Below are 11,115 nucleotides of genomic sequence, written 5' to 3' on the forward strand. Positions count from 1 at the left end.
TTTAATATTTTTTATGTACAAAATATACATGAGAATGTATAAATAGATAAAACATATGACGCTTGCATAATGGAGCTCAGTCCATACTAAAGATGGAAAATACTATTGCGTACCACCCAGTATGGATGAAAAATTACTTTGAAGTCACTCAACTTTAACAATCATATCTTGTCATTATTTGTTAGAAAAAGCCATGACAATGTATTCTCACTTTAACATTTGAGCATTATTGTTAACATGAATGCAGTAAAGAAACTGTTGAAATTAAGTTCAAGATTAGGTTCTGTTAATAGTTGCTCTTTTGACTGCAGTGAAACCAGTGAGGAGTGGGCCTTCAGTGACAGCCACACTCTTCAACAATCATGTCCTCGTGATGCCGCAGGGCCAAATCATCGTTCTCGTAGTACAGCATGGAGAGTGGGCTGAGGCGTGTCGGTACACAGGATGGGCATGTTACTCTTTCTGGATGGTGATGATGCAAGAGGCTCTGGAAAAACAGATGAATACTTCACGTGAACAAACAAGCCACTACAGAAAAACTTTGATTGTTTAAGATTCTATAGCGTTAAATGGGGTTAAAAATCGAGTTGCCATCTTACCTGCATGTATGCATGGTTGGTGGGATGGAAGGACTCATCCAGTGGTATAGGACACTCTCCCTCACAGCGAAATGCATTGTAGCGCTTAGGATGCACAATCCACTCATCCCAGCCAATGTGGTCAAAGTCCACCCACATGTCTACCTTCCGACACAGCGGCCTCTGGACCGGCTCTGCTGCTGGTTCAGCAGTAGGTGCAGCTCCAGCAGCCACTCTCATCCTTTCCATTCGGTTCCTTTTGTAGCGTCGACTTTGACTGTCACTGCTGCTGATTCTGTCCGTGGTCACATACTTGGAGTTCTCCACAGTATGAATGAGACTGTATGCTGAATGACCTTCCTGAGGCAGGTTATGTTTAGAGAAGATGACCATCATGACCTGGTTCATGGTTGGATGGTGTATTTTTCTTTGCCTAATTCCCAAATTCTTGAAGAGGGACCTGCCAGTTATCGCCCCTTCCTCCTCAGCACCGCTCCCATGCTCCGTCTCAGACTGTCCTGAGGCCTCCTGGCTTGACACGCTATCTCCTTGGTATAGCCAGTATTTCAACAGAGCAGTCACATTAAAAACCTTCCAGGAAGACTTTGTGCTGCTGGGTGATGTGGCAAAGCTCCCCAAGAAAAGGTGCTCATCCTGGCATGATGTGCTGCCTGGGTCACAGCTCTGCTTTTGGGAGTGATACAAATCCACAGTGGCACGCTTGGAGGCAGAGAAAGCTGGCAGCCAAATCCGAAGTTCTGCCAACTGGACGAGTTCACTAGTAGAGATGGTTGACATGTCAAATGTGACTGTCCATCTTTCACCCACTTGATGGCAACCTAAAAATTAGACAAAGACGTGAATGAGAACTCAAATTCACACACAACAGTCAGGAGTCTGGATGATTCTGGCCAAACCAGATCCCTGGACAAATGTCAAAACATTGGAGTGGGAGGGTGAACAGAGCAGGATGTGTATTGAACCCCCCCGTGCAAGGCCGTCTGAGGGCTAATATACACACCCTCACACATAAAACAGAGAAAGCCTTTAAAGTGGAATAAGCATTTTGACACTTGCTGGGTTGTAAAAAGGGAAGGTCTGATAACACAGACAGTGCAACAACCAAAGAGCTGCTGGAGACTAGAGCACACATGCAGACACAGGAGAAACTAACATATACAGTATATACCACGCTTTATATCCAGTGATGTATAAAAGCATTGTCAAAAAATAGAAAACATTACAGACTGTTTATCTTACCTCTGGCCATCAGACTCAGGACAGAGTCAGAACTGTGCGCTGACGGGTTGTCACCTTGTGTAATGACGGTGTTGACAGCTGCTGACGATGAGAAATCAGCAGTCCTGAAGGAGCGGTACAGCTGCATCATGTACAGAGGGTATCTGCTGCGATAATTAACTGAGAGATTTCTAAATGCTAAACTGGTCTCAAGGCGTGTGTGATGTCTGAGCCTCTGAGCGGACAAGACAAGTCCAACAGAGTCAAGGAGGAGCATACAGAAAACTGTCAGCACTCTAGCTTCCATTTTAACTGAAACTCACAAAATCTACACAAATGATAATGACCAAGAGAGAGAGAGGCAAAGATCTCCTTCCTTCCTCCAGCTGGTCTCAGGCTGAAATGATGCTGTGTGCAGACACAGCTCCAGACAGGCCCCTTTATAGTGGACAGCTGCCCTTTGATGACCCCTGACCACTCCAGGCATCTCCACAGCCCCTCTGATCATCAGAGCACATCAGAGGGGCAGAAAAAAAGACAACATTTAGCCAAGGTCATTGTCCTGTCAAACTGCCTGGCCTTTTATATTCATTATGGAGCTAAATACTTTTGACATGTAAAAACCCATTAACAAATAACACTTTAAATCCTGTGCAGCCATTAGCACCCTACTGTTTTGTAAAAGTGGCACAAGTAACAGAAAGTTTCACAAATCTTTAAATGGACAAAACATCACAAAACATTTAAAAAAGGAATATACTTTTATTTATTGATAAAGAACTAATACAGTACCTACTTGTTTGCCTGTTCCAGTCAGTCAGGAATGTATGAAACAGTATCATGCACAAAAACTGTGTGATGGTCAATAAACCGTGTTTCCATATGGTCACAGTAACAATAGCACAGATTTAGTGTATAACTTACACAAGCTCTAAAACCACTTAAATAATTGGTGTTTCAATCACTTGGATATGCGAGTTATTGTGTTACGGACAGTTCTTAAGATTTCAAGTGGAATTACAAGTAAAACAAGTACATTTTATAACTACCCAGTGACTTTCAAAACTAACAAATAAATAAGTAGACAACAAAACGCTGAAAAACAATGTAACAATCTAAAAGTCTTTTTTTTTTAAATAAAATTCGTTTACAGACAAAACTCAATGTGTTTCATGTCATGTAGAGGCAGCAGCTTATCGAATAGAGAAGTCTGTTTTACATTACTTTACACTTCTTTCACACGCATATGTATTTGTATGTCAGTTAACACACTTGACTGAATGAGGTATGCTCTCATCTGTTTCCCACTGTTTATGGCTGACGACTGTCCTCTCACAAAGTATTGAAGAAGGTCTTCACCTGTGTATGAGAAAAGGTACTTAAGGATCACGATGGATCAGAAACATGAAACACATCAAACATCACATCAGAAAGCAAAAATGTTCCAGTGCTATGAGTTCTCATTAAATGAAAAGGCAAGTCATGGCATCTCAAACATTACAGCGACCTCATGTGGTTAACACTGGCACAGCAGCTGTTGGATGAAAGTGCAATAAAAAAAATGCACATACCTTTGTAATAAATTGCTCCCGCACCTCTGGGTCACTCTGGAACTCCACACTGGCATCAAGTTGTAGCACAGGTATCTGTTTTATCTTCTCAAAATGTATTCTGAAAACAGAAAGCCAAGCTGTATTAGACACTTCACCACATTAACAGCCCACATTAGGTCCCCAGACCACACACTGTTGACCGTCATTTGTTCACAGCTGAGCAACAAACAGCTGCGAGGAAAGGCATTCAAAATGGTGGATGTCAAACAGGGATCTGAGTCGAGCATCCTGTAATACAATGGCTGTCCCACTGCTGGCGTCACTCATTTGAGTTTTAAAATTCATTTCATTTTAACATTTCATACCAGATTCTGGTGGGATAATTTACAGGTCATAACAGCTAAATATCACATTTGAATTGATTAATTTGCTTATATTAAGTGAACGTCATCACTGTGTAAAACAGGTATGCATTCACAGGAACCACCTGAGTATAAATGTGCCTAAATAATGACAATCTAGGTGCATTAATGTATCACTTCAAAGGTTATTTTCAGATGAGTCAAAAAACACATTTCAGTGCTGCACACTGAAAATAATTATAACAAAAGGGTGTGAATGGGACAAGCAACCCCCATGTGATCTCATTACTACTCACTCAGTGCTCTTCTCAACAAGCCATCTCTCATGTTGAACATGCAGCTTATCCAGATAGTCCAGTTCCACTCCCTTCTCCTCTGCTCTTCCCCGATGCTCCAGACGCTCCATACATTTCTGAGAAATGCACAAAACTGCAATGTCTTTGTACTGTTTTATAATGAAATTGAATAACTGTCAATGATGAAAAGCCACAGTAAGAACTATAAAAAATGGAAACAATGACCACAAGTTAAAATTGTTACAACTGTATGTTTTTTGGATTCAAATTCTTTATTGTCATTGTAAAGTTTTTTAATCAGAGCATGAAATAGTTTATGTTCATACCTTTGGTGGGGCTTTGAGGTAGATGATGCCTTCCAGCTCCACCTGGTGTCCAAACTGTTCCACCAAGAAGGAGTGCCAGTTCTGGTAAACTGCCCACTCTGTAGAGTTGATACAACCCAACTCAAACATGTTCAGGGCAAAGATGTATCTGGCAGGGCAGAGAATCAACATTTTATTCAAGCAAAATAAACAGGAATGCATTTGGTCAATGAGTATAATAATACATGAAGTGTATACATCTATTTCATACTTTCCTGATTACTAAAACAAGAATTACTCAGTGACAATGTTTGAATTTAGGGATAGTGGAGTAAGTCTAAAGTATCCAACCTCAGTCTGGTTTAAACAGCTTTTGGAAGGATAACATCAGCACTTCCCACCCCTATGGATTTCACTTTCCTGCCCTGAATTACTCACCTGTCACTGTACACTGAGCGCTCATACACCTGGACAGGTGTTCCCTCTGAGCTGAGCAGGCGAGCTGGAGGAGGCTGCAGTTGTGTTCTCAGCCGGCTCATACACGAATATGTCTGAAATGTGTAAGACCATCGCAGGGGGTCCTGGTACATCATCTGCAGCAGGTTGCTGACTGTTGTCTGGGGGGATGCGCCTGTCCCCTGTCAAAAACACAAGCAGAGATGATCAACTTGGCCTCTTTTGATTTTAGATGGGAAAAGATTTAGAGGTCAGGAAATGTGCCCACCTTTGAGGTCCCACCCTCAATGTTCTGCCAGTGGCTGACAGGCTCTGCCATCACTTCCCAGTCTGGACAGGCTGACTGCAGGAGTCTTGTAAAAGTTGACTTTCCAACAGCTGATATTTGAGATCACATAATCCAAGTCTCTTACATACTAGCAACACTTAGAAGCAACAGATACACAACCAAGCCACAAAAGTCGGTGTGATTACAATAAGTTTGATCGTTTGTTATATGAACAAGTATGAAATATTCATGATCTTACCGATGTTGCCCTCGATAGAAACTCTCTTCACTCGAGCTTTTCCATCTTGAGTTGAAGTTTTACTCGACAGACACCTTGAACAAGAATCGCTGATCTTGTCTCTCTTACTCGCCATAGTACTTAGGTTAGTTGTTGTCTGTGTTATGGTTGTGTTTCTTCCTCGTAAGAAGCTGCCCGGTGTCTTCCACTGCAGAGGAGGCGCATTAAAACTCAATCTTATCAAATCAGTTTGTCTTTTTAATTCGAAAACTCGGTTGAATAGGACGCACCGGTACAGGGCAGCCATTACAGTATGCTTAATGAACAATCACACAGGGATTGTCACATTTACTAGCATGTCGCTTGATGCTTGCTAATGTAAATGAGCAGCTAAGAATATTGACGTTGCCACTGAGTTACCCTCATGGTAGCTAGCTCATCCTCTCCATGATGTAACAGGAACATTCGTTAGGAAATGTTACTGTATTTATAAATAGCGTTATAATAGTTGAATTGCTCATGTAGAGTTCACACTTTTGTGTTTCGCATATTTGCTACTAGTTAGTGACATTATTTCTGTAAGTTAGGAGATAAGAAAGTGTGCACAAAGGCTACAAACAATCTCAAAAAAGTACTTCCGGTACACGTGCGCTTTCCTTTCACAATAAAATCCGTCTGACAAACCATATCCTGTCTGAACAGAAAATGAACGCCAAACGACAAATGCAGACTTGCTTGATGTCACACGCTTAGCTTAAAGATAGAATGACTATGTTTCGTATATAGTCGATGGTATAAATACAGAATAGTTTGAGGTGGTGACAGTAGACAGCCGTTTCTTTGATACCCCGGAAGTACTTTAGCTTTGCCCAGATATTTTCAACATGGATCAACAAGGTCAGTTGCGTGTTAGTCTATGGAGAGAATAAGATCCAGGGTAGACAAAAGCCTTAAAAAGTTAATTTTTATTTTCACATAATTTTTTATGTGGTTAGTGTATCAACTTGACCTAAACTCATTGATGAATAATTAAACATTCACTTTTTACTCATGATTTTCACAAATAAAGAAATTTACTCTGATGTTGCATTGAAGTGACATTTAATGCTTGTTGGTGTGTAAGAAGCATTGTTGTTGGCACCATTTACAACAATATTCAACCTCAGCCTTTTAATCCAGCCATCAGAAGTAATTTGTGAATGGCCTTGTCTGTTTGGACACAAGTGATAATGCAGAATAGTTACTTTTTTCCCACCCATGTGATTTTGAAGATATCCACTGTTTCATCTCTAGGATTTGATCTTGCTTTTATGCCACTCAATTACATGAGGATGTCAGCCATAAGAAATAACTAATTTTGACATCAAACAAATGATTAAGTACTGTATATTTGAATTTTTGCTGGCACTAGTTAAGTCTTAAATTACTGCATGGTTGACAATGTCAATTAGCCTAAATTCCATACTTTTGATAACCAAGTCAAGTCAAAACAATTAATATTTTGTTTGTGACAAAAACACAAAACTCCAGAAAACTCTTTATTTAAAAACAATCATAAAAAAAGCTTTACAATTTGAATTCTCCAGTTAGAATATTCACAGCATTACTATTCAGTTAGGTCTAAATTACACCTTTAATCAAGTGAAAATCAGTGGAACTACTATGACCATTTATTCACAGATTCACAGACAATTGAAGTATAATCACTGGTTGAAACTACAAGGGTCAGATTCTCCTCAGTCACGTCACTGTTGCATCAGCAGTGACTCTCAGTAGCTTGTGTTTTTGATGGTGATCTTTTGAGCCGCCTTTATCTTGAAATCATTGATACCTGAAGGAGCAAACCAACATTTTTTTTTTAAACAACGTGAAATTAAAAGCAGCAGATGAAAGACATGAAGAGAATGTTCTCTTAGTGAGTCATAGTGTAATATATGTGTGTGTCCTCACCCTGACTGAGTGCAGTGCCATCAGAGGAGAGGTGCCAGTATCTGCGGTCACTCTGTCTGGCCTGCTCTCCATTCACCACACTTAAGAAAGGTCCCCACAGGCTGGACTCCTTCTCAAACCTGCCAAACAGCATCAGATAATACTCAATGTAGGCAATCATATAGGTCTTGCAGGACATATAGGAAAAAGCTATGAAAAGTTGAAATGCATAAAGGTACATTATTTGAACTCACGTGAAGCCAACATTTATCCCCTTGAGAAGTTCAAGGGCCTCCAACAGAGAACTGCCCTTTGGCACATCAACAGAGTAAACAGCAGCTGCCCCGCTGGATATCACCACCTCAACCATCAAACTGACTTTGCTCTCACTTGGTAAAACCACCACAGGATCTATGGGCTCCAGCACCAGAGTGTCTGTAGGCAGGCGCACACAATTACAAAAACAGTGACAATACACAACAGTGACCACAGAGGGTAGAAGTAATGGTGCACATACTATCCTCATTGAGACAGTCCTTGCTTTTCACTGTCAGGTAGGATTTCTGCTGGAGAGCTGGCAGGATCTGAGATATGGCCATGGGGTTGTGGTATGTGTTGCTTCTGGCGCCTGTCCTCATGGCCTCCATTGAGGCAGCACACTCTGCAACCTGGCTGCCCATTGCCAATAATGCCTTTAACGCAACAAATAAGTACATTTAAGCTGCAAAGATTTTGTGTTGCAAAACTTCATGGAGTGGGAGAGACAATGGGAACTGAACAAAAAAATAAATAAGGAAAAAGATCCTTACCTGAACTGCAAGACCTGTGCTGAACTCATTGCCAATATGGCCATCGGCCCTGCGAGCGGCCAAAAGCTTCTGCTTGATTTTGCTAAGGGCGACGTCCAGCTCAGCGGCATTGTGCACATGAGACCCAGCGTCCTTCACACATTGGAGTGCCATCCCAGCCATGGCATTGGTATCTAGGGAAAGAAAGTAGGATAAAAATGTGCATATTTGCCAGACAGAAGGAGAGTTTCATTTGAAGCAGGAGAAACTGAGGTGTTACCAAGAAAGACTACAAGATTGCTCATGCATATAAACATGGTGGTGTTCACAGAACTGCAGATAAACACTACATACACTCTCCCACCCTTCATTCTGGCAGATTTCTGAGGGATGGGCCATGAGAAAAATTAATCCCAGGTAACTTTATGGACTTTACCTGTAAATATGACTCCATATGTACTAAAACAAAACGGGGCTGGTTTTATCTGTCATACTATCTCACTGCGACTTTGTTCCTAGTACAGAGCTGATTTGTATTACAACTCCAGATGCTAATGTCCCCAAGGCTCACAGAGAAAATTCAGGGACTCTCTCTTTTGTGTGTTCATGTCCATAATGTGTGTGAAATTAACCATCTCATGTTTAGGGTATAGTTAATTATCCTAAAATAATTGTAAAAATTGTGAGAGTTAGGTAAACTCCCAAACATCTATAAGATAATTTCTTTATCATTTTTAGCATAAGATTTGACCTGATGCTTCCCTGCCTCCATGTTTCTTGCACATAATTTTATTTAATATTTATAAAAGAAAACATTAAGGCAGGTTTCACTCACCAATACTCTCAGAGTTTCCATGTTTGAATTGTTCGTCTTCCACTGCCTTGATGAGTTTGTTGCTGACATGGTTGTTGACCCTGACGCCACTTGCACAAAGAGCAAGCACACCCAGAGAGTACTGGTAATAGTTGGTCAAAGGGCGGTGGCTGACTGTGTAAAGGAAAGATGAAATAGAAGAAACCAAATTACACTGAAACCTGACTTCCCAGTAATGTTCAAGAAATTAAATAGTTGACTAATGAGTCTGACTAATTCCATCAGAGGTGAAATAAATGTGTAATTTTTTTATACCATGTACTACCTACAACCAATCTAATGTTTAATTGAGGCATAAACCTACTCAAGAGAAGCCACAGATATAAAGCTACAGTCTTTTTATGACAACCGTTGCCTCCAAAAGGTCAAATGAAACTTACAGCCAATATGCTCTTTTTCATGTTCCATCTGCTTCTTCAGTTGTGTCAGCAGCACCTTCCTTGTCTCGCTGACGGTGAAGGTGACTGTGTTGAGGTCGTAGCAGGAGGACTTCAAAGCCATAGTGTACAATGCCAAGAGGCCAGTCACAGGCTGGCCGTTAGAGAGAGAGCTGAGAAAGACACAGGAGGCTGAGGTTCAGATGAGAACATCATGGGAAAAGATCAAATCAGTGTACGAACATAGCATAACATTACTTTGCAGAATTAGTATATTGTAAACACTGTATTACTTTTGTATGTCATTGTGCAAATCAGTTTTCAGTTTATTCAGGTGTTCGCTCTCCTTGGCAAGGTTGTGGAAATTAGAAAGTCGCAATGCCAAGTGCACACTGGGATTGGGGACTCCTTCCTGCCTCTCCAGAGAGCGAAGCAGGTCCTTATTGAGTGACGTGAGCAGCTCATTGACAGATCCTTCAGTATCTGGATTAAAATATTTCCAAAGAAAAAATGTTTCTCAGAAATGTTAACTTTTGATATGATAACAAGCATAAAGTACTTCAGTAACACTCGCTTGCTGGCATCAACATGAACCTTGGGAGCATTGCAAAACCAAAACTGCAGCATCAGCAGTCACAAGAGGAAACAAAAACTGTGGAGACTTAAATAATTAAAAGTATTTTATTGCTGTATTCAGCTTACAAATATCTTAATATTGCTCTATTTTTTATCCTCAGCACTGAACAGCAATAAGTTGCCATCATTCTCTGTAATTTGACATTTGCACAAATTTAGTCAATGAACAAACAATATGAAGGCCATACAATTTCATGAAATAGGTATTTTTGCGAAATCTGTAAATGTCCAGACCAGTGAGTCAGTGTGTTTGCAAAGTGTGTTTTTTCCCCAGAGTTGGCTCAGATTTGGCAACAGCAGTCAGGGTTTCTGGTGACTGGTGATGGCTGGATTTAGGCTTTTAAAAAATGTTACATACCACATGGTTTGCTAGAGGCAAAAGCCAGGAGACATACTATTAAGAACGAAGACAGCATTCTGGAAAACCTGCTGGATAACACAAAGTGTGAATAAATATATTTGCCAAAAACGGTAAAGTAACAACACAGATAGACAATAAAATCATGAGATCAAAAAACTCTTCTTTGTATGACAGTTTTCGCGTATTTGAGAAAGGCAGGTACACGGATGTTAAACAATAAACCTAAAAGCAATAGCAATATCTTTTAGATTAGACACATAACTGTCTATTTAGCGATGTTAGGTAAACATTATTGGGTCGCTATTACAATATTATTACAGCAGTTTAGTATTTTAGCTCGTAAGCTTTTTAAATTCCGCAGCAAACAGCAGTTTGTTACCTCCTCAGAGCGACACTCCAGCAAGAAGAATCAGGGTTGAGTAATGAAACAAGCAGAGACAACAGCTTCTAGTATTTCACAATCACATGACTCGTTATTTGGGATGACAAAGCGACGAATAAAGCTAGAGGGCCCTTTACAACAGCTGCGAGTCAGATCATAAACAGAAAGTTTGAGCTATTAATCTTGAAGTCGTTTATAGTCTTTGATAAGAGCAACACAGTAAAAGTGGGGAGGTGTCTATCTTGTTTTACACATATCATCTTCCGGTCACTGCTTGCGCCCTGTTGTCGCAACTGATATTTTCAAACTAAGAAAGTAGATCTGGTATTGGCAAAACATCATAACTTAACTAAGTTAACTTTATGTATTTGTCTAACCGAGTGTTTTACACAAACAAGACTATGTAGACAGTCGTTTGTCCACAGGAACTACAATTCCCACAATTCAACTAAAGTAGCATACGCATTTTCTGG

General features: G+C 40.4%; 3 protein-coding genes across 4 annotated transcripts; all 3 read right to left on the bottom strand.

Annotated features, from left to right (window-relative positions):
• Positions 1-334: 334 nt before the first annotated feature.
• Positions 335-2,124, bottom strand: LOC111228206 (nodal homolog). Its single transcript, XM_022754024.1, has 3 exons — positions 1,839-2,124; positions 600-1,417; positions 335-487 (listed from the first exon to the last, which is right to left on the bottom strand). Exons 1-3 carry the CDS (start codon positions 2,122-2,124, stop codon positions 335-337), a joined length of 1,257 nt encoding a protein of 418 aa, XP_022609745.1.
• Positions 2,125-2,559: 435 nt separating this feature from the next.
• LOC111228216 (deoxyguanosine kinase, mitochondrial-like) lies at positions 2,560-5,908 on the bottom strand. The gene is made up of 7 exons (XM_022754037.1): positions 5,317-5,908; positions 5,058-5,167; positions 4,772-4,971; positions 4,355-4,502; positions 4,029-4,144; positions 3,389-3,488; positions 2,560-3,176 (listed from the first exon to the last, which is right to left on the bottom strand). The coding sequence occupies exons 1-7, from the start codon at positions 5,600-5,602 to the stop codon at positions 3,150-3,152; spliced, it is 987 nt and encodes a 328-aa protein (XP_022609758.1). The 5' UTR covers positions 5,603-5,908; the 3' UTR covers positions 2,560-3,149.
• Positions 5,909-6,820: 912 nt separating this feature from the next.
• On the bottom strand, positions 6,821-10,746 carry LOC111231699 (transcobalamin-2-like). Of its 2 annotated transcripts, none has more exons than XM_022758921.1 (10): positions 10,640-10,746; positions 10,258-10,325; positions 9,557-9,746; positions 9,267-9,436; positions 8,848-9,000; positions 8,034-8,206; positions 7,742-7,916; positions 7,479-7,659; positions 7,246-7,364; positions 6,821-7,126 (listed from the first exon to the last, which is right to left on the bottom strand). In XM_022758921.1, the coding sequence occupies exons 2-10, from the start codon at positions 10,313-10,315 to the stop codon at positions 7,065-7,067; spliced, it is 1,281 nt and encodes a 426-aa protein (XP_022614642.1). In that variant the 5' UTR covers positions 10,316-10,325; positions 10,640-10,746; the 3' UTR covers positions 6,821-7,064. The 2 variants fall into 2 exon arrangements, with proteins under 2 accessions (XP_022614642.1, XP_022614649.1); XM_022758928.1 differs by having other exon boundaries at positions 10,258-10,328; positions 10,640-10,739.
• Positions 10,747-11,115: the final 369 nt, after the last annotated feature.

The sequence above is a fragment of the Seriola dumerili genome, unplaced genomic scaffold, assembly GCF_002260705.1.
Source record: "Seriola dumerili isolate Sdu_G_001 unplaced genomic scaffold, Sdu_1.0 BDQW01000017.1, whole genome shotgun sequence".
Classification (NCBI taxonomy): domain Eukaryota; kingdom Metazoa; phylum Chordata; class Actinopteri; order Carangiformes; family Carangidae; genus Seriola; species Seriola dumerili.

Coding starts and splice junctions, on each gene's coding strand:
- LOC111228206 (XM_022754024.1), bottom strand. CDS start 2,124: ATGGAAGCTAGAGTGCTGACAGTTTTCTGTATGCTCCTCCTTGACTCT. Junction 1,418..1,838: donor CCTGAGTCTGATGGCCAGAG/GTAAGATAAACA, acceptor TCTAATTTTTAG/GTTGCCATCAAGTGGGTGAA. Junction 488..599: donor CCAACCATGCATACATGCAG/GTAAGATGGCAA, acceptor CTGTTTTTCCAG/AGCCTCTTGCATCATCACCA.
- LOC111231699 (XM_022758921.1), bottom strand. CDS start 10,315: ATGCTGTCTTCGTTCTTAATAGTATGTCTCCTGGCTTTTGCCTCTAGC. Junction 9,437..9,556: donor TTGCACAATGACATACAAAA/GTAATACAGTGT, acceptor TGTCTTTCTCAG/CTCTCTCTCTAACGGCCAGC. Junction 7,917..8,033: donor GCACAGGTCTTGCAGTTCAG/GTAAGGATCTTT, acceptor GTTGCGTTAAAG/GCATTATTGGCAATGGGCAG.
- LOC111228216 (XM_022754037.1), bottom strand. CDS start 5,602: ATGGCTGCCCTGTACCGGTGCGTCCTATTCAACCGAGTTTTCGAATTA. Junction 4,972..5,057: donor TTGAGGGTGGGACCTCAAAG/GTGGGCACATTT, acceptor TGTTTTTGACAG/GGGACAGGCGCATCCCCCCA. Junction 4,503..4,771: donor CGCTCAGTGTACAGTGACAG/GTGAGTAATTCA, acceptor CTGCCCTGCCAG/ATACATCTTTGCCCTGAACA.